General features: G+C 37.7%; 1 protein-coding gene across 2 annotated transcripts in view; it reads left to right on the forward strand.

The window, feature by feature from the left end:
- The window catches only part of LOC143246984 (thymocyte selection-associated high mobility group box protein TOX-like), a 230,149-nt gene that overhangs the window by 151,924 nt on the left and 54,551 nt on the right, over positions 1-23,674 (forward strand). The window contains exons 1-2 of one of the 2 annotated variants that reach the window (XM_076494265.1): positions 6,751-7,152; positions 17,722-17,811. In XM_076494265.1, the coding sequence (XP_076350380.1) occupies positions 7,135-7,152; positions 17,722-17,811 (108 nt within the window). In that variant the 5' untranslated portion in view covers positions 6,751-7,134. Of the gene's footprint in view, positions 1-6,750; positions 7,153-17,721; positions 17,812-23,674 lie in introns of those variants that run through there. The other variant, XM_076494264.1, reaches the window with a different exon arrangement.

Consider the following 23,674-nt stretch of genomic DNA (forward strand, 5'->3'; position numbering starts at 1 on the left):
TTCTATTAACTGGTTGTGCAAGTCTTACTGGAGTACCACTTGAGATAAATGTCAGTTTCTATGAACTGGTTGTGCAAGTCTTACTGGAGTACCACTTGAAATAAATGTCAGTTTCTATTAACTGGTTGTTCAAGTCTTACTGGAGTACCACTTGAGATAAATGTCAGTTTGTATTAACTGGTTGTTCAAGTCTTACTGGAGTACCACTTGAAATAAATGTCAGTTTCTATTAACTGGTTGTGCAAGTTATACTGGAGTACCACTTAAAATTAAAATAATATTTGTCTTACAACCAAGAGTTTTGTTTTCTGTGAATGAATGGAATGTTTGGCATATAACAAAGAATAGCTGATTAACCCTTATTACATAGCTACTACAGAAGATTACTTCGTGCGCACTTGAGCTGAACATTCAGTTTAGAATCGTTAAGTTTCAAGAAAGAAACAATCGTAATTTGGAACTAATAACTGAACTGGGATGGTTGCCAGCAGCACCCGTTACCACAAAAAATTCCTGTTTTACATTTTTATTTTTCTTCTTGTCTGGAACCTTAGGTTATCTTTACATCTGTCCAATAGCTCACGCCGAATCTTTAATAGTTTAAAGTTGAATTTCATATGGAACCTTTTTTCGTCAGTATGTTTACTCTATTTTCGCCTGTGCAATGAAAACTTCCTTTCAAAAATTCAAAACTCCCAAGTCGTCATTCATTGGCTATCTGTGTATTCCGGTAAAATCGAATTTCAAATCACTCAGTTTTTCTCAGATTTTCCCATCAAAAGGTGAATTTATTATTATTTTTGTTTTAACGGAATTATGGTCTTTAATTAATTAATTTTCTAGTTTAAGTGTAACATTAATTAAGATAATTATTATTTAATTAATTAATTTTCTAGTTAAGTGTAACATTAATTAAGATAATTATTATTTGTGGTGAAAAATAAAGGGCATTGACTAATCTTGTATTTATCAAAGGTTGTTATTACTTACAAACCTGAAGAAATCAAGTTTACTCTTTTCTTATCACTGCAATAATTTATCAGTATTATTTTAATGTTAATTAATTATTAGTCTTCAACTTACAGATGACTCGCCAGGCAACATTATTTAATGAAGCAAAGATGTTACAAACTAAACCAGTACCTTATTACGGTCACTTATGTATCGTGGTAAAAACACTAGAAGAGTTCGGCTGCTTCTCGTTTGTTTGTTTTTCGTGAGTTTTTTTTGTTGTTGTTTTTTTGGGTAATGCCTTTTCGTATTTCAAGTTCAGAAATGTTTGTTTTTGAATTTCGCACAAAGCTACTCAAGGGCTATCTGTGCTTGCCGTCCCTAATTTAGCAGTGTAAGACTAGAGGGAAGGCAGCTAGTGATCACCACCCACCGCCAACTCTTGGGCTACTCTTTTACCAACGAATAACAGGATTGACCGTCACATTATAACGCCCCCACGGCTAAAAGGGTGAGCATAGTTTGGCGCGATGGGGATGCGAAACTCGCGACCCTCAGATTACGAGTCGCACGCCTTAACACGCTTGGCCATGCCGGGCCCTAGAGGGGGTGAGAGATAAAATAACTGAAGCTATCGTGCTTGTCAAAGATATGGCAACCCAAAATATCTGTTTGGTTTAATAATAGATGCTGAATGGCTGGCAGCCGTAGTTTCCAGCCCAGCTGTCGCAAGGTAGGGGGGTGTGGGGGTGGGGTAGGGGGGTGTAAAAGGAGCTCATGGTCATCATCTGTTTACCAACGCAGCGTCAAGGTTTAAAGAGTTAAATTCCACACGCTAGTAACCCGGGTACCTGCTGACAGTCCGTGCCGCCGTGGAACGTAAATGACCAACAGAGAAAAACAGAAAATCACGGTGTAAACTCCTAATTGAATTTATTATACTTCCACGTAAAATATTAGAGGAAGCCGAAAATAAACTAGCCGGCAAAACAAAGAGATTGGTACATCCAAACGGTGGCAAGCGACTTTACAGCCCGCATGTTAATCACTAATTCACTTTATTACTTTACAGTTTGACTTTATAAACAACATGGTTGAACATTTTTTAGATATTTGTAAACAAAACCTAAGCACGTATTGCGAAGCCTCGAATGACGCCACCTAATGGAAGTTTTGTTTTTCTTTATATCTGTGTAATTATTGCGAAAACCCTTCATTAAAATGTGTATCAGGCTCTTTTGAATAATTAAAAATAACAACAACTAATAATTCTATTGTGTTTTTTTTTGGGGGGGGTTTCTTATAGCAAAACCACGTCAGGCTATTTGCTGAGCCCTCCGAGAGGGAATCGAACCCCTGAGTTTAGCGTTGTAAATCCGTAGACTTACCGCTGTACTAGCGGGAGGGCAATAATTCTATTATCTATATCTTCTGAACAGTGAAAACAAACTATAAAAATTATTTACATAATAAACGTATTCTTTCTTAGGTGAAATACAAAAGGTCTCCACCAGGGGTAACGACATCACAAACCATCTTTACAAATTTAGAGACTTAGTTTGTAAAATTATTCCAAATACAACAGTATCCGAGTTGTAGTTGCGAATATTTATCGTACATGTTTAATACTGTTTCAAATAAAGCTTGGGGATGTTGTTGGGGGTTAAAAACTGGGTATTATATGATCAGTGATGTCGAGAAACCCACTTGTTGAGAAATTTATATGCAAAAACGGCTCGTTTGGGTTGAGAAAATATTTTACATAGAAGAGCGAACAACGTTTCGACCTTCTTCGGTCATCGTCAGGTTCACAAAGAAGGTCGAAACGTTGTTCGCTCTTCTATGTAAAATATTTTCTCAACCCAAACGAGCCGTTTTTGCATATAAATGGGTATTATATGGTTTGGTTAGTTTTAAACTTCGCGCAAATCTACCCACCAAGTGCTATCTGCGCTAACTCTCCTTAATTTAGCAGTGTAAGACTAGAGGGAAGGCAGCTAGTCATCACCACCCACCGCGAACCCTTGGGCTACTCTTTTACCAACGAATAGTGGGATTGAGCGAAACATTATAACGCCCCGCACGGCTGAAAGGGCGAGCATGTTTGGTGCGACCGGAATTCGAACCCGCGACCCTCAGTTTACGAGTCGCACGCCTTAGCACACTTGGCCATGACGAGGGGGTATAACTCCCTTCCATATTGGTGTAGTTTCAGTTTCTATTGTTACATGTTACTGATATGACCGTTACTCGTGAAATGAAAGAACTTGTGCGATGCGTATCATGGAATAAGCTGTTGTACTTGCTGTTTGGACTACTGTTTCCGACGGAAATCACATTTTGGACACAATGTGGTAGTCAGTATGGCACGTACATGAAGTAGGCCTACACATCACTCCCCAACCACCACCACTTATGAGCTAAATAAAAAATAAAAAATAATAGATTCCGTATGATCCTCCCGACGTGTCCTCTGTCAAAAATAAACAAAAATTAAAGGTAATAAATAATTCTCAATTTTTGGCTTTTGAAGTTCATATCTCGTGCTGTATTTTAACCTACAAAGTGCATAATTTTTCTCGTGAACCAAGGCATGCTCACGTTCTACTGACGTCACGACAGCACAAATTCCAACGTTAAATGTCCCTAATGCGACGTCAGTTTAGTGTCTACGAACTGACTGACTGACAGACAACACACTCCTGCATAGTTTGTTAATAAACTTATGTCCTAAAAATATTTAAACTTTTTTTTTTTTGTTTTGCTATATTACAAATTTCGATGTCTTGTTACTGACGTCATATCCCTAGTCATAAACTATTAGGAATTGACGTCATGTCCATTTCATGGTAGATTGTTTTTCTGCCGACAAGATATTACCCCGTAGAAGAAGTAATTTGTATAGGGTGTAGTAAACAAGTAGAACTTTCTGTTTTTCAAACAAACAATTTGTTTCGAAGGCAGTCAAATTAATTCTTCTTTCACAGTAATATCAGGTAGCGAGTTGTTAAAGTGTTAATTAAGTGTTTTAGTGTTAAAGCGTTAAAATAGTGTCAATAAAAAGTTTCCTTTGTTGAAATTATGTAATCCGTCCCTAAATCAGTCAGAGGAAATTACTTACAAACCTATTTAGGAAAACGTGTTTCCAGTTAATTTTAAACATGAAATGGGTTTACGAAACTTATACGTGGCATATCTGTTCGGTTCGTATGTATTTCTGTTAAAATGTTATTGCCTCAAACTGCTTGTTTCTTTCTTAATGCGTGCAATTACGTTTCAACTGACAAACAATAGAGATAGAAGCTGGTCAACAGCACCCACCGCCAACAGTAGGACTACTTCAACCGAACAGTTTATTTGACTGTTACTCTTATAACGTATTCGTAACGTAGGTACATAGCGCAATACGTCACCAAGGGGTTCTAACAACAAAACACCAGGTTCATAACATTAGTTTATAAAGACGTTTATAGTTAAGAATATTTTTATTCTTATGTGCACAAGTAGGCTAATTCAGAAACGCTTCCTGAGATTCGGGTAGGGGCAGCCAGCAGCACTCGCCGCCACAAGTGGTTCACGTCAATATTTTTGATGTAATTAGGAGTACGAAATGTCATGAAACAAAAATGTGTTATGGTTAAGATACATCAGTTGGGTATCCTTGTTGTTATCGATACTTTCGGTCGTAAATCCAATGATATCTTACGTTTTCCAGTCAAGTTAGGTTATGTTAGTCCTAAATCCCTTAAATTATATACATATATATATATAATTAATAAATGAGAAAGTCTACATATACTAAACATTTCAAACAATACTGTTCACGTGAACACAAGCTATAATGTTAAAAGTTTGATAATGCGCACCTTCCACCGCAGATAGCCCTCGTGTAGCTTTGCGCGAAATTCAAAACAAACCAAACCCTTCCCTAACAATATCTCCACGCCCGGCATGGCCAAGCGTGTTAAGACGTTCGACTCGTAATTTGAGGGTCGCGGGTTCGAATCCCTGTCGCACCAAACATGCTCGTTCTTTCAGCCGTGGGGGCGTTATAAGTGACGGTCAATCCCTCTATTAATTGGTAAAAGAGTAGCCCAAGAGTTGGCGGTGGGTGCTAATGACTAGGTGCCTTCCCTCTAGTCTTACACCGCTAAATTAGGGACGGCTAGCGTAGATAGCCCTCGAGTGGCCTTGCGCGAAATTCAAAACAAACAAACAATATCTCCACACAACTGTAATCAGAACAGCTTTAAATAAATCAAAAACTGCGATATGTTTACGTTTTCAATAAATATTTCGTAAAACTATCAAGTAATGACGTAAAGTGAGAGTTGTGGATGCTGGAACTTACAAGTGATCGTCTTGTTATAAAAGTACCTATCAAACCTTGCTGGAAGAAGTGTAGCAAGTGTCACTTCCTGAAGAAAACAAGACATGACGCCCCTCAGGAAAGCAAGCACCCCGGGGTGAACAACCTGTAGAACACCATGTTGCTCTCTAGAATTCCAAGTAACACCGTGTTCTGCAGAAAGCGCAGAGTTTTTAACCCTAATGAGAAGAAAAGGTTTTAAAAATATACACCTATATATAGAAGTTTCTCGTCGACTGGATGCTGTCAACATTATTAACTCAGTAGTACGGTGCAATGAATTTGTACGGAGAATACGTACATCTGTTGCACTCTTAAAACTCAAAATTTGGTGCTGGGACACTACGTTAGATGCTAGAAGAGAGGAATATACGTTAAACAGCGATTTTTTTTGAAATGTGATTCAATATTCCAGTTTTGGAACAAAAGGCTTAATCAGAGGAATTTCGTTGGATTTGTTTTTCATATCGGATTTACACGAAGTAAATCAACTTTCGTATTAGTAATGCGCTTCAAAACCATTCACAAAAAATAAAAACTGAAAAACCTGCAGATAAATTGGAGTTTAGATATTTGAATAATTTATGGTTACAGTAAACGTACGTTTCAGTTTACACACATTCACAGCGTTAACAGAAGTGGGTTTACATCTTTCTTGCACGTACGTGCGCTGAATCCAAAACATTTATTCCATACGCAATCATTTGAGAATAAGTGTTGCGTGTAATGTTGCCTTTCACTTGTTTGATGGAATATTTTCAATCCGACAGCAAATAAAAACATCCGTAACAAATTACTGCTGTGGTCTATGTATTAATACACCTGTACTGTTACTCTGCGATTCTTATGGTCTCTTTTACTCTGTTTTCACTGGTATTCTTCCGCATTAAAACAATTTCCACCTCCGAAAATAATAATTAATGGCAGTGTTCGACTAATTACTTGTTGTTAAGCGCAAAGCCACGGTATCGAAACCTGATTTTTAGCGTCATAAGCCCACAGATTTACCGTTAACCCACAAGGGAGCGTTATTCGATTAAATCAATTACACATACATGTATTCATCATATGAACATTTTTAAAATACATATATGTAAAAGAGCATAACAAATTTGAGCATTTTGCTACAAAGAAAAACAATCAAATCGCAAACTATATATTAATTATTAGTTCATCAATCTTAAAGTAATTAGTTCTACGTGAAGTTTTATATTTCCCTTTGCTGATGTACGAACACGATCAGTTTATAATCACCTGTCTATGCACTATTTTCAGAAGTTTTAGGGGGAATCTAACGACTGAGTATTAAACGTTACGTGCAGTGAAACGAAGCATACGGTGAGTCAGGACACATATGGTGCCACTGGCTGCACCAGATGGCTCTCTTCGACACCTAACCTGGCTACACCCCTAGCCCGTAGTGGAACGGCCTAGCAGGGGAGACACGTACGGAATGGCTGATATGCTCGAACGTCATCGAGACAGTCTGTTTCCATAGGGAGTTAGTCGCTTATTCCGATAGAGAGCTCTGTGATACAGATAAAGAGAAGTGTGTAAGACCCTATTGTTGTATCCTAATCCTGCCTAAGTTGTCAGCGATAGCACAGAACTGGATCCCGACCAAAATCACAGTGTGCAATCCGATGTGTGTGTAAAAAGTATGTACACAGGTGTGAACACACGAAATAATCCATAACAGTAGGACCTGTGGTGGTTTGCACGTGCGGCCAGTTGTCAACGTTGTAACTGATTTTGTGCTGAAAGCGTGTTCCTGCTGTCTATCTGTCCCTAATAAGATATAATTCCCTTCCGAAATGATTTTAACAGCTGAGGTAAGAAACACTGATGCTTTGTTGAACGTACCCATAATGTGATTTTTTTTTTCTGTGTATTTTCTAATTAGTTTAGTTTTCCCATTCTCAGCTATGGATTGTTTCTTGTTTCTATGGATGTTTCACAGGTACCTGTTTTTTTAATAAAACGAACAAGGTCCGGCACTGTCAGGTGTTTAAGGTACTCGACTCGTAATCTGATGATCGCGGATTCGAATCCCCGTCACACCAAACATGCTCGTCCTTTCAGTCGTTGGGGCGTTATAATGTAACAGTCAATCCCACTATTCATTGGTAAAAGAGTAGCCCAAGAATTGGCGGTGGGTGGTGATGACTAGCCGCCTTCCCTGGGATATTATAATGTGACAGTCAATCCCACTATTCGTTGGTAAGAGTAGACCTAGAGTTGGCGATGGGAGGTGATAACTACGTGTCTTACACCGCTAATTTAGAGACGGATAGCGCTTTTAGCCCTCGTGCAGATTCGCGCGAAATTCAAAACAAACAAAACGAACAAATGCATGAACTTCACGATTAAGTTTCTTAACCCAAGGGCGTTTGCATATTTAAGAATGTTAACTAAATAACCCGTCACCCGATATAACTAATTACGAGAGCTCCGATACTGAGTATTATAAATATATACACACATTTTTAAACAGCCCATGTACCTCCACTCTAAAGCAAAAATAACTACAATGATGTATTTGAATACTAGTTTAGGTTAGTTTTGGAACACTTCATCCACTAAAAACTAATATTTATTTATTATAATTATCTGTATGGATATATCAATTGCAACTCAGTGTCTTGCGATTTAATATAATCACTCGCTATTTCTCCGCTTATGTGTTATGTCTATTAAACAACGAGTTACCTTATTTAGCATTATTTTGTGTCTGAGCGCAAAGCTACATAACGGGCTAACCGCGCGATATCCACAGCCGGTATCGAACCCGGATTTTCAGCAATGTAAGCCCTTGAGTTTACCACTGACAAGAGACATCAGTGGCTTGTAATTTTTTTATATTTTTGATAGTTTCAACTGTCCTTTTCTCTTCCATATGACTCAAGACTGCGATACAGTTCACATTTTATTGTATTTAATAACGGAAAACAAGATGAAATTACAATGTAATAACGCATAAATCAAAGTGATAAATTATTTTTGTAGGACAATATAAGTATATATATAAAAAAAAGTGAAACAGAATCACTTTTCTTACACAACAATAATGTTCAATAAGTAATCTTAAGAACTTTGAAACAAGTTAATTACGCCAGTTACATTGTTTCTTCAACAACCATGTTAGTTACAGTAGGACTGTACAATCCTCTATTGTTTTAACTGTAGGACTATACAATCCGCTATTGTTTTAACTGTAGGACTGTACAATCCTCTATTGATTCAACAGTGGGACTGTACAATCCTCTATTGTTTTAACTGTAGGACTGTACAATCCGCTATTGTTTTAACTGTAGGACTGTACAATACTCTATGGTTTTACCTGTGGGACAGAACGAAGTAGAGTATGTTGTTATACTTATGGGAAGAAAAGATAGAGCTAAGCAGTGTTTTGTTTTTATACTCTTAAAATGAAAAGGTAGAACGAAGTAGGATACCTTGTTGTTACATTCACAGGAAAGAAAGCAGAAAAAAGCAACACATATCGTTGTTATCCTGATAGGAGGAAAAGGTAGAAAGATATGTTACACAATGTACTATCTGTGCTGTGCCCCCACGGGTATCGAAAGCCGGTTTGCAGCGGTGTGAGTACGCAGATAAACCGCTGTGCCACTTAGGGGGCAGGCGAAACGAAGCAAAGTTTGTTGTTTTTATACTCGCAGTAAGTAAAGGGAGATTGCAAAAGCAATGTCTAGAGTCCAGACAGAATCAATTTCAAGTGTATGTGTGAAATCGACATGCCATGTATATTACAATGTTTTGTAATACAGGTAATCGGCATTTGTGGCACGCCCTATCCTAATGTCATTGTTTTGTTGGAACAGACCAGTCTTATACGGAAAATATTCTTGAGATGTTTTTCTCCATGATTCAAAAAGTAGGCCCGGCATGGCCAAACGTGTTAAGGCGTTCGACTCGTAATCCGAGGGTCGCGGGTTCGAATCCCGGTCGCACCAAACATGCTCGCCCTTTCAGCCGTGGGGGCGTTATAATGTTACGGTCAATCCCACTATTCGTTGGTAAAAGAGTAGCCCAAGAGTTGGTGATGGGTGGTGATGACTAGCTGCTTTCCCTCTAGTCTTACACTGCTAAATTAGGGACGGCTAGCGCAGATAGCCCTCGAGTAGCTTTGTGCGAGATTCAAAAACAAACACTTTCGTGTTACTGTAACCCTTCCTCTAAACGTAGTTTTCAAACTCCCATACACCAAAACGGAAGATAAATAATCACTTTGAAATTTGTGTCATTTCCACTGAAGTACCATCCATCATCTCTAGCCCCGGATTTTAGAGTCCATAAACTTAACACTTTTCCACGTGTGGTACTTCTTTTTGGAAATAAACGTTTTAACAACGCCTCCATCTACGCTGCCTATCTTGTCGGATGAATATCCATCTCGTTAAGACAGTAAGTATTAATGTCCGGCTTTCTTGTAATTAAACTTACAGCGATGTATATCAGCAGCCTCAGTTTCAAGCCACTGTGAGAAGACAGATTTAATTTTGGAATCGTCCAAACACTGGTGTAAAAATAAAACATTTGTCACCTCTCGACGGTGGCTTCGGAATATAACAAAACAGCCCATCGATTTCAAAACAGAATCCCTATTGAAACGACGGAAGGCCTCGTTTCCGTCCACTTTCCGTTACCACGAGAAGAGAAAAATCGGTTTAACCCAACCAGTGACAGTTGAACAAGCGCGAGTCCATAAACAGCTTGTCTAATAAAAATGTCACATCGAATTGGAGGTGAACGTTTCCTGCGAGTTGGCAATATACCAAACAAGCAACTTAACCGTTTCTATACCTGTGTAACCAGCTGTCGTGGTACGATTGACCATCTGCCCATGTAGAGGGCGCTTGCTTGCACGATTCGAGGTGTCTTTCTCTCTAGGTAAACGGTAATTTGAACTGAAACATTGGATTAACATTTTGAATTTGAGGAGTGGCATGTGAAGTTATGGTTCATTTCTCAAGGTCAGAGAAAATGTAAAGCATTTTTGTTACAATGTTCAGTGTCCTGAATGTACGATTAACTTTGAAATAGTTATTTCAATCACGTCTACATGTCACCTCGGAACAAACTGAATCATATCTATTACCCGGATGTAAAGTATAAGTGTTATTGATAGACATATATTCTTTCAAAAACTTATACTGCATAACAGTATGATAACTTTTCAATTTTGTTTTCGCGCTTTTATGCACTGCTGGCCAAAGCAAGACGTCACGAAAATTGAGGGGTGGATACGTTTCAACACTGTTTATTTAACATTAGGAATCGCATCGATCAATAAAGGTTGAAATGACATTGTTATTTAACCAACTTCCAAAATATTATAAAAGTTTATTTAATTTAAAACAAAAAAATCCTTTAGTCCCCTAGCGGCTAGACAATAAATTTTTAGAGCCTGTAATGCTACAACTTAGGAGTTAGAGCACCGAGAGGGCGCTGTAATTCTACTGTGAATTTTATGCTTAAATATTTGTTTGACTGTAGGTGAACACAAAGCTACACGCTGGGCTATTTGTGGTTTGCCCACCGTGGGTATTAAAACCTGGTTTATAGCGTTGTATATCCGCAAACATACCGCTGTGTCACTAGGGAGACTATGATCAAATTAAAAATAGCGAGAAAAAAAAAATTCCGGCGAGATTTGTATGTCTGGTGGAGGATAATGATGGTAACGTGGCACGCCCCCTGGTGGTACGGCGATATGCCTGCGGACTTAACGCTCAAAACCGGGTTCCGATACCCGTGATTTGAAGAACACAGAAACTCATTTGCGTGGCTTCGTTTGTTTTGGATTTAAGCACAAATCAACACAATGGGCTATTTGTGCTCTGCCTACCATGGGTATCGAAACCCGGATTCGCAGAATACGGCTGTGTCATTAGGGGGAGTGCAGCTTTGTGTTTTAAATACAAACAAACTATATCTCTATAAGGTGACACAGATAAGACATATGGAAATGAATTATGCTAGGCCTACTTTATCATTATTCCAAGCGTTGCTTGTTAAGCTCAAATCGTCAACTATATTCTGTAGAAGGTCTCACAGAATATATGTTTAATGTTCGGTAAAAAGCGTAAACGTTTTCTTTCCTTTATGTTATTTCATGAAAAGATTTCACAAGTTTGTACACTTTAATCAGGCTTATAATGGACGATTCGTAGAAGAATCTATCGTTTTTATATTGTTTCAACTAAAAGTCTTCAAGTCATCATAATAATAATTAAACGTATATACACGAATATTTACCAGTGGTCGAAACATTATGATAGGTAAAATAAGATACACGAATGTGAAAGAAGTGGTTTTGAAGTTAATAAATATTTTCTGTTACTTGTACTTGGTAAACATATTCTCCTTTCTTGTTTTTCTCGTACGAGGTCCAAATGTAATATCACGTGTCCTTATACATGTGACGCCGCAAAATCCGCCAACAACGGACAACAAAATAATATTCGAAGTTCAAAGTAAACAATGGGATTACTGTTTCGCTCCGATGTTATGATAGCGAAGGCTCGTGAAAAAAGACTTGAACACGCGCCTTTCCAGCGCTATCTGTTGGATAGTTAACGAACTAAATAAGCTTCATGAGTAGTTTGTTTGTTTGTTTTGAATTTCGCGCAAAGCTACTCGAGGGCTATCTGTGCTAGCCGTCCCTAATTTAGCAGTGTAAGACTAGAGGAAAGGCAGCTAGTCATCAACACTCACCGCCATCTCTTGGGCTACTCTTTTATCAACGAATAGTAGGATTGACCGTCACATTATAACGCCCCCACGGCTGAAAGGGCGAGCATGTTTGGTGCAACCGGGATTCGAACCCGCGACCCTCGGATTACGAGTCGAACGGCTTAACACGCTTGGCCATGCCCGGCCTTCATGAGTAGAGTTTTTTTATTATAAAAAAGTTTAATAATTTACAATGAGGAGCTTAATAGTTCTATGTATATATTTATGGGGTTAAAGAATGTATAACCGTAATGAAATGCTAAAAGATATTTCGTAGTTTACGTGTGCCTAACTGTTATTAAGTATTAAGACCCCACAATGGCACAGCAATATGTCTGCAGACACGTGCAGCCAGAAATCAGGTTTCGATACTCGTGGTTGTCAAAGCACAGACAGTCCATTGCGTAGCTTTGCGCATAATAACAAAATAAACAATTAAATATTAACTGACAAAAAAATTGGGTTTAGATACCCTTAGTGGATAGACTACAGATAGCCTGTTACGTATCTCTGCGCTTAACAACAACCGAACCAAACCGAAATGCTATTTTCTCCAAATGAATTTGGGATATTTCAATATTGGGAAATGTCTCTAAAACATAAGGTGGATAAAATTTCTTCCTCACAATAAAACAACGTTTGAAATGTGCAATTTCTACTCCTAGCGATAAAATATTTTATTACTCAGTTAATTTGAAGTTATAAGTGCTTTCACCTCTAAGCGAAATTCCTCCCAGGATGCACAGCGAACATTATGTAGTTTTATTGATTAAAGAAGGCAGGCTGTGTTGTCGACGGCCTAATAGCTGAAGGAATGTCCTACTTTGCTTCTCGTCAAGTCTTGGCTTCTCTCAATCTATGTACCTCAGCAAGTCAAGAGTACATTATGAATTTAAAACTCTATAACGCGGGGTTCGAATTTCCGTAGTGAGCACACCTCTAGTTCATGATGACGAGAAACCCATTTCAAGTAAAAAATGTATTTCAGAACGGCTGATACGGGTTAATATTAAAACTTTTACTAAAATAAAGCAGAGAACAACGTTTGACCTGAAACTAACCTAAGAAAGTCAAAAACCTTGTTCTCCGCTTTATTTTGGTGAAAGTGTTGATACCCATATCAACCGTCCTGAGAAACAGTAGTTAAACGACAATCTTAGGGATTTACAACGCTAAAACCCGGGATTCGGTTCTCTGTGGTGGACAAAGTGCAGATAAACTGGTTGTGTAGATTTTTTTCTCTCTAAAATATAAAACCAAAAACACAGTTGATAAATAAAGCAAACAAAAACAAACAGGTTTGACTTAAATTCAAAGTTGCTTTAATTTAACGTCTACGAATAGGGATAAGGTTTGTTTTGAATTTCGCACAAAGCTACTTGAGGGCTGTCTAGGCAGCTAGTTATCACCACCCACCGCCAACTCCTGGGCTACTCTTTTTACCAACGAATAGTGGGATTGACCGTCACATTATAACGCCCCCACGGCTGGGAGGGAGAGCATGTTTCGTGCGACTAGAATTCAAACCGGCGACCCTCGGATGACGAATCGAACGCCCGAACTACATGGCCATGCCGGGCGAATAGGGTTAAGATGTTTTTATTAACAATACCTGATTGCTGTTAACCAAAATTAAAATGTTAAAGTGACTTCATTTTAATAAGAACATATTCTTCCTCTAACTTGAACAGAATAAACAGTGAACAGTGTTTTCCCCAACACGCAGAAACGGCATGATATAAAGGAAACCGAAACGCTGTTCTTCCGATGAGTCATACAGGGTGTTCAGAAAATCACTGTGCACTTATATATTTATTAACAGACATGTTTCAATATAAAATACAGGAGGTAAATATGAATGACAATTATAAACAATGTTGAAAGTGACCCCCATGGCATCAATACAGGCTTGGATCCTTCTTATTTTGTTTCTAAACACCACTATCAGTTGCTGGCTTGAAATAGACTGAATAGAGATATGATTACAAAACTGCACAGTGACTTTCCGAACACCCTGTACATTAACAATTTGTACAAAATCAGATTTGAAAACAAAAAAAAGCCACATTTCGATTACCGTACTTTTCCCATGTAGGATATGATCATTTTTTAGGATGTTTAAATCACAAAGACAAATTCGTCCTCACATAAATATGTATTTTCTGGTCCTCACATGTACTTCATTTTTTTTGCGTGTTGTCTTGTATGTTACACACACATCAAAACTTGAATGGTTACAACGAAACTTGAAACCGTTTGTTGCTCACAAATATGAACTATATACAGATTATATAACCGGAACTTGTTACAAGTAACAGCTGCAAGTCTGAGTAACTAGCTGAAATTATTAGCGTTTCTTTTGTCAACCCATATACCCAGTTACCCATATACATAATAAGCCGAACAGGAGAACAAATATATGTTGTATGTATGCCTATATCAGTTTTATCTGTATTTGATAGATTATGATAAGATGTCTACGAAAATAACTAGATTTTGCAACTGAAAATTCGTAAACTTGCTTAAAAATTAACACATTGCTTCTGGTTAAAGAGGACTCTAGTGATTGGTTGTTTTGGACTCCAGTGATGATTGGTTGTTTTGGACTAGTGATGATTGGTTGTTTTAAGTAATTTCAGGTTTTTGAAAATAAATAAATTTTTTAATGATGCTATAATGTCACAACGAAACTGAAAAACTTGTGTGTTAAACAGGTGTTATCAATCGGTGTGTGTTACAACAAAAATGGCGCTGATCTATTTCTTTTCTTTAACCCTAACACGAACCATGTTTGATGATTGGCTTTTTCAGGTTCTAATCTATACTCGGAAAATTAATTTCAAGGTTATTTGTGTTTGTTGAACAAGTAATTGTAGTATCAATGTCTATTACAATGACCATTATAAGTGACTGATCAAAATAAGTGGGCTGAATCTCTCATTATCTGTACGTAATGGACTTTATCAGTTACGACTGGGATGAACTGGAGTATAAATCGTATTTTTCTTCCATATTTTTTATGTGTTTCACAGGATCTACAGATCAAAGTCCTGGGTCCACAAGTAATCTAGGACACAAAACGTTCGGAAAAATGTGTTAGAAATCCCCAGTTATGTTCTTCATTCTGAGGTTAATAGGCATATTATGTTTATTTCTTATTTATTCAACAGGGTATGTACGTAAATATTTTGATAGGTTGACTTTTACACGTTGAACAAAAGCGTTTGTGTCTGTATCGAAATCACGTTTCTAGTGATGTGAATACTCAGACATACCGCTGTGATACTGGGGAAGCGTGCATGTGTTTTGAATATTTCTAATACCTGCTTTTAACTCTATTTCTTTGTATGTTTCATTAACTGTTTATTCGATTTCACTTCTCTAAACTCAAGCTCATGAAAAATTAACTTGAAGAAATATTAAAAGAGTTTAAATCAACTATTCTAAACAAGTTGGATAAAAACAGTTTTGTTTCTAAGTTGTTATCCAACTCAAATATCAAAATGTATTTTCACAGCAACACTTATTTCATGTCCACAGTTCCATCAGAAACGTATATGAAACGACAACAACTTAATAATTTACCTAACACCTATACACATCTCTTTCGTTCTTTCACCATGTTGTAGAGCCATCAACTTCGGAGCTGGAAACCGGGTTCGAATCCGCGCGATACCACAACGTATTCCCACACTTTAACCTGTTCAGTGCCGTAGACGAGATAATTCGTCCAAGCCGATTGATAGCACAATGCCACGGACGAGTTAATTTGTTCTCAATAATACCTAACTTCAACGCTAGATGTCAGCACCATAAATGCATTTGATCTACTTACATACTGTTTCACTTTCGATTCAAAATGGCGTCACGAAAAAGGTTACAAAATGAAGAAGCATCAGAGTTGTATTGTAGCAGCTGAAATACTTGGCAGTCAACAGGTTAAACTGCAGGTACGTTATAAGAGTGACAGTCAATTCCTCAGCGCGGGTATGCTGTCTGTCTTCCCTCTGATTGGTTGTTCGAGATTAAGAACGGATTAAGTTTATTTCCATGACAAGATTTCTTAGCAATAGATTTACAGATCCCTGTCACCCTGATCAGAGTCGTTTCTTTCCCCTTACTACAGATTTTCAATACTCCTATCAACTCCAGCCATGTCGCTTCTCCAGACATTTAACTTCTTTTGGTTATTACAATTATTACTGTCTTTTTTTTTATTCGTTACGTAAAAACTTATCGCGAACGAGTAGAAGGGAAATTGACAATTTCATAGCACCTCGGATGTCAATATCCAAATAAACATCCAGTATCCGGTTTATTTTAGAGACCTTGCCGTAAGTACAACATACAGATACAACCAGTGACTCAATGGATAATGCGTCTGACTACAGATCAGAAGATTCCAGGTTCGAAGCTTGGCTGGCTCGATTGAACTTAAATATACAGATATTGTGTTAATAATTAACCGTACTGGAATACGGTGACGAGTTGCAGTAATCACACCGTTCACTTATAACTTCTCCGGAAATAAAGCTTGCAAACCACTGGTCAAAAGCGCATGCGCTCAGTGATATTTCTAATAAGTACGGTGATGTATGCAAAATTCTGAGTGGGTTGCGGGGTTAAATGTCAGGAAGTTCATATAAGGCCAGTGGGCAGTGGAGTGGTAATTCCTAACGTTCATGAAGTTTGTTTAGGAATTTCGCGCAACGCTACACGAGGGTTATCTCCGCTAGCCGTCTCTAATTTAGAAGTGTAAGACTAGAGGGAAGGCAGCTAGTCATCACCACTCACCGCCAACTCTTGGGCTACTCTTTTACCAACGAATAGTGGGATTGACCGCGACATTATAACGCCCCCACGACTGAAATAAGCGGGCATGTTTGGCGTGACAAGGATTCGAACCCGCGACCCTCAGATTACGAGACGAGTGCCGTAACCAACTGGCCATGCCGATCCGTTCATGAGGTATTTAGTATGGCAGTTACGTGGAGTTGTTGCTTTCTGTAACGTACGTTCTGGAATAGTTGATTTTGTGTAACGCAGGTTTAGGGTCATTCTGATAACAGATACAGTGTCTCAGTAATAAGCTTGTGGGCTTATAAACACTAAACATTGGGGTCCGATACCTGCAGTGAGCACAACAAAGATGTCCATCGTGTAGCTTCGCTATTAAAGACAAGCAAATAAATAAACCAGTTTCGCCATAACTAATGATATCAAGTGCCCTACGTTTCGAAAGACACTTCACTTTATATTACTGTATAATCATCTCTCTTGTTATTTTGTTTAACTAACAGCAGTAACTAAGGTGTGTTCATCTCTACTCAGTTGGAATATTTGTTGAAAAAGAGATTGCTGGATATTCACGAACCAGTTTGTTTGTAGTTAAACACAAAAGATTATAACTGCTGTGCCCACCACGAGTATCGAAACTTGGTTTTTATTTAGCGTTACAATCTTTAACCAAAATTTTTGTTTCAAATCTGATCCATAACTTGTATTTACTGGCTGTAAAATCAAATTCTGTAAAGAACAATTGAACAAACAAACAACTTGTTACGTTTTTAATTCTCTGATACACACATACTCTTTGCCTGAACAAAGAAAAATTGCGTTTCCTAAAATTTGTTTCTTTTTTGTAGACTGTGGACAACTTCGATCTGTCACTGAATATCGGTGGTTCTAGCCATGAGAACAATGGCACTCCTGTGAGCTACGTGCCTGTAGACCAGGTAAGTTTTAGCACTGTATGTTTTTAATATGTATATGTTTGTTATATCATATGTATTTTCATTATAAAGGTTTTTTGTTTTGTTTTTATGGTCCCGAGGTCGGTCTGTCCCAGCCTTCCCCCACCAAAGCTAGTTGAGGGATCATTTAGTCCACTGGGTAGAGATGATGTCAACCCTTTTGTTGTTTTTATCCAAGTCTCTCTTTTAGCGCAGGTTATTCCTACGTATGGACTCGAAAGAAAACACGGTGCTTCGCATGTACCTAATACTGCGTTTCTTCTACATAGAGGCTTCATTTATTTGTTGTTAGCTTACTAGTAGGACGATAAAAATCGTGACATTAAATTCGCGAGTGAATTTTAACTTCATACTCTTCGTTTTACGAAATATCATGACATCATGGCTTCTCGTGAAGTCCTCACGTCATCTGGCGAACATTGAAACAACACACGTACATTGTTTCCACCAACAAAGAAGCAGTTCTTTATTGTTCGCCTGGGTTCTGATTGGTTGCCTTGATGACACCACGTGACAAGTTGCAGATGATACGAGCTTCTAAATGGTTCGGCAACGTTAACGTCCTATAGTTACATTTCTTTCGATCGTTACATCAGGGAAGATAAGCGAGCGAATTGAGTTCTTTGTGTTAAATCGTTCTAGAAAATCGCACGTCGTCCATTGTCTTAACTTTTCACTTTGTTGTTGGAATAAATATTTGATGAAAAGGTTTAAGATGTTGACTGACAACCAGGGAAAGAATAGTAAAACGATCTCCCAGCTTTATTATATCTTTCATCACCAAATAGTTCTACTGTTAGATTTTAACATAATTTACTTTGATTTCAAGCAAAACCATTAAAGTTAAGTTTCAATTACAAGTCAAGTACGGTTCTTTATTCTAATTTTTTTTATATACACAATTACCTCATGATCTGTAATTTCTCATAATATTCATCCTTTTATTAGCAATGAAAGAAATATCTCTTAGCTGACACATTAAATAACTTGTCTGGCGATAATTTTCTTCCTTTACGTTAGTCTTAGCGCATTAGAACTTTATGTGAAATGTTACTCTTTCTCCAGTATCTCTAATTAAAACGTCATGTATGTAGTTCTATACGACTCTAATTAAAACGTCAAGTATCGTATGTAGTTCTATACGACTAATTAAAACGTCAAGTATCATATGTAGTTCTATACGACTAATTAAAACGTCATGTATCGTATGTAGTTCTATACGACTCTAATTAAAACGTCATGTATCGTATCTAGTTCTATACGACTCTAATTAAAACATCAAGTATCGTATGTAGTTCTATACGACTCTAATCGAACCCGAAAGAGTCGATATAATATAAAAATGAACAGAATCGACGCGTAGAATGTAAATGTGAACATATCCAACAGAATATTAAAACAAAACACGAACAAAATCGATCGATACACTTTAAAATGAAATCATTAAAGCATCACCCACACTATACACTTCATACGCTTTGGAAACAATGCTTTAACAGAGTGGTTCACTCGAAAGCCATGAAAACAAGGCCCGAGGTAAAACGTGACAGGCCTTAGGTTTAACTGGGAATACATTTTATACGTTCGTTTTCAGCTGACGAGATAACAAACAAAAATCTTTTCAGCTATCATCAAGACATTATCGGATGATGTCTATATAATTACTGGCAGCAGACCAAGGAACGATGTCTCTTTGTAGATGCGAAATGCTACGAAACTCAGGCTACGTTCACTGCCTTTCTATGATTAGGTGTTTTATACTGTCATTAGCAATGAAATATGTAACATTTAAGGAAGACTTGTTGTATTATCAGCCTCAAGTCTCTCTGACTTGTTTAACAAAACTTCAATGCGTCTTTGAACACGTTATTCAGCTATAAAAACATGGCTCTGAAACTGACCGCTTCTTTCAACAATGCGTCATTGTTTTTTGTTGTTATTTTTTTAATTTAAAATATTATGAACAGAGACGTTGTAATAATTCATGGCAAATCCTGAAAGAAATTAAAATGAATTTAGAAAATAACAACAACAAAAGTTACTTCGAAACTTAGTGGGGGAATTGGACGTGGCCTAGTGGTTAGCAGCCGCGGTTGTGAAACGTAGGTTTCGTGATTGCTTAGTTTGTTTTCTGAATTTCACGCAAAGCTACATGAGAATTATCTGCGTTAGCTGTCCTTAATTGAGCAGTATTAGACTAGAGGGAGAGCAGCTAGTCATCACCACCCACCGCCAACTCTTGAGCTACTCTATTACAAACGAATAGTGGGATTGACTAAAACATTATAACGCCCCCACGGCTGAGAGGGTGAGCATGTTTAGTGTTCATGGTTAGAACCCCGTTGCCAGAAAAACGCGCCCAGCACTTCAGGGTTATTGGTTCGTTCTAATATGGACATTCATATTCAACTATTGTGTCAGCCAAGAGTTGGCGGCGCGCGTGGTGTTGAGTGATTGCCTTCATTCTAGTGTATCAGTTTAAAATTAGGAACACCTGTGAGCAAAAGATTTTATATAGCTTTAGGTGAAACTTCCAGAAGCATGAGCAAACATTTACGTTCAGTAAACTGCATGTTATTTATTACTAAAAAGTATTTGAAGATCTTTGTAATCAGCGAATAGTAGGTAGTGTCTAGTATTAGAATGATTCAAAAATTAAAAAAAAAAGTTAGAGAAAGAAATAGACTTTTAATTTAATAAAAAAAACTAAGTTATTCTATTAAATTAAAATCTACTGTCTTCAGTCTCGATCTTCAGATGTTTTGTAGATGGTTAGGGGGCGCTCGACTCGCAATTCGAGGGTCACGAGTTCGGATCCCCGTCACACCAAACATGCTCGCCCTTTCAGCTGTGGGTGCGTGATAATGTGTCAACCAATCCCACTATTCGTTGGTAAAAGAATAGCTCAAAAGTTGGCGGTGTGTGGTGATGACTAGCTGCCTTCCCTCTGATCTTACACTACTAAATTAGAGACGGATAGAGCATATAGCCCTCGTGTAGCTTTGCGCGAAATTCAGAAAACGAACATGTCATTTCTATTTTGACAATAATGAAGATGATACAGAAGCTGCCAAATATCACTGAAACGTGTGCCAAACGTTTTTTTCAAGAAATCCTTCGTGACACGGAGCAAGAGTTGTGGATTGTTTAAACCTTATCAGCTAGGCCTTTCAACTTTCAAACGAACCTTTGGTAGGGGTTTCAGCAAATATTGAAGTCTACACTTTTAGCACACCTATTTTAAAAACGTGTTCAGTCTGAACGTTCTGTTATACAAGGGTGGCCCATACGTCCATTCCCATTCGTATGTCTTATGTATCCAGTGTATCTGTGTGCTGTCCCTCATTCTCGCTACATAATATTATACGACGCCATGTTCTGCGAGACATTTTCCTCAACATGGGCTTACATCGGCCATATTTCATTGGAAAAAAGTTTGTTTGTTTGTTTTTTAATTTCGCAAAAAGCTACACGAGAGCTATCTTACGAGAACATGTAAGTTTACCGCATTGCTGGTAACAGTGAACTTAGAAATCCGTTAGCGCACTGCATGTGGAAAAACAAAGCAGTTTGACAACTGTCAAGATACTTTGTTGGATCATTATACATTTCAGACGTTGTAAGCATAGGTTAAACTTCAGTTGTAATTTTTTCTTAGCCTAATTCGGTCTCATAGCACTAGTGTCTGGCTAAAAAAAAAAAAAAAAAATTCTATATGAAAAGTCCTTCGGAGTCAGTATTTCAGTTAAACTATACCCATTTAGATTAATAGTTAAATAAATAGGTGTAATAAAATAGCTTGTATCTATTGATAAATCTGTTAATTTAATAAGACTGGATCTCACGTGGTCGTGTGTAGGTTATTAACACTGTATCATTGCAACAGATCGCATCAACATGTATTTACATATATCGTCGGATGTATTATTTACGCTTAAAACGTCCACCAGGATCGTCCTGTTTCATTGAAAGCTTTGCGTTTGTTTGTTTTTGAATTTCGCGCAAAGGTACTCGAGGGCTATCTGCGCTAGCCGTCCATAATTTAGCTGTGTAACTCTAGAGGGAAGGCAGCTAATCATCACCACCCACCGCCAACTCTTGGGCTACTCTTTTACCAACGAATAGTGGTATTGACTGTTACATTATAACGCACCCACGGATGAAAGGGCGAGCACGTTTGGCGCGACGGGGATGCGAACCCGCGACTCTCAGATTACCAGTCGCACGCCTTAACACGCTTGGCCATGCCGGGCCTTCTGAAAAAAAAAAATGCGTAATTGATTATAACATAATAACTTACGGGCCACCCTATATATTGTCTAATTAAAAACGTTCCTTTATCAACATATATTTTAACGCTACGTAATGTTAGGAGACGAAGAAAATATTGCTTTATATTTGTATATAAATACAGCTCTCGAATTTCTCTGAAGCTTGTGTGATTTTTTGGAAGTACAAAAATGGGGCATTTGTCCACTGTAAAAGGAATGGTGCATTGAATAGAAGGTTTCGCAATGAACCGTATTTGCGTCAAATATATGCGTTAACTTAACACTGAATATATTTCAGGTTAGTATTTGTAGTCATTACGTCCATATCCCCCGTTTATCTAGCGAAAACTAATAAAAGCATGTTATTGATCAAAAGTAATTTCTATGGAGCGAAACACGTACAATGGGCTATATTCATTTCTGTGAGAGACGTTCCTTCCTCAATGAATGCTACTGTCAAGTATCCATTGTTGTCATTATAATGAATCTTGACGGAACTGTTTTCTGTCAACAATAAAGTCTGTCAATCGTTTTAAAACCCGTGTTACTTAATTCATTAGCAACACTGTAATTAGGAACAAAGTATTTGTTCTAAATCAGAAATGTAGCCCACTTGAAGGGAATTTCAGTGGATAGCAGTTTTCTTTCACTATGCTACATTGGCATCAACAGCCATTAGCCATTCAACAGCATGGCTAATGAGTCACACATTTCTGTTGGATAAACGAACTTAACCCAACTTTCTCTCCGTATTCACAGAGTACTGCTAACCACCCCTCTTCTCGTACAACCTACTACTGCAACGACCGATTGTTAATTTGTACAAGTTAAGAGTTCAATTAACAATAACGAAAACAACAAAGTCGTTACGCTGGTGCTTCCTCACTGATATTATTATCGTGATGAAACAATAACCTTTGTTGAGAAGTTAAAGAAACGTTTCGTTTTGTTTGTTTCTCTGAGGGAGAGGGGTGTAGAATCAACGCAGGTATTCTGTTCCGAATTAAACCAGCCTAGCAAAAATGTCAGTTTGTCCCTTGATTCGAGTTTCCTGTCCACGTATTTTGTGTTACCGTTTGTCCATTGTCGCAAAAAGGATTACTCAAGTTTTCCCGCCAAAAACGTCAGCAAACAATACAACTAAAAAGGACTGACTCATCAGTTATTTCTTCCATGAACATCGATATCTCGGTTCCTTCGTCATTTTACAGGAAGCCAATAAGGTGAAGGGACTGGGGTGTAAGAGTTATATCAGGGCGATAAAGCGAAACAAACCGCTTTGTCCGATTCTATAAAATGTTTCATCCGTTTCGTTATGGAACCGAGAAACTAATGTAAATTTATGAATCACTGGTTTCTCCCGTATCTCGCGAATGGTGACGCATCTCGTATTCGGCTTGAGGAATTAAACCCACGTGCACAGGAAAAAAAAAAAAAAAAGATATAGAAATTATGATTAAGCAGATGGAGCTATTAATTTTCACTGCGTATTTAGTACTTACAACAATCGAGTTGTATACCATGTCATGTCACGTGCTATTGTATTTGTTTGTTTGTTTGTTTGTTTGTTTGTT

Source organism: Tachypleus tridentatus, chromosome 3, assembly GCF_004210375.1.
Source record: "Tachypleus tridentatus isolate NWPU-2018 chromosome 3, ASM421037v1, whole genome shotgun sequence".
NCBI classification, from domain to species: domain Eukaryota; kingdom Metazoa; phylum Arthropoda; class Merostomata; order Xiphosura; family Limulidae; genus Tachypleus; species Tachypleus tridentatus.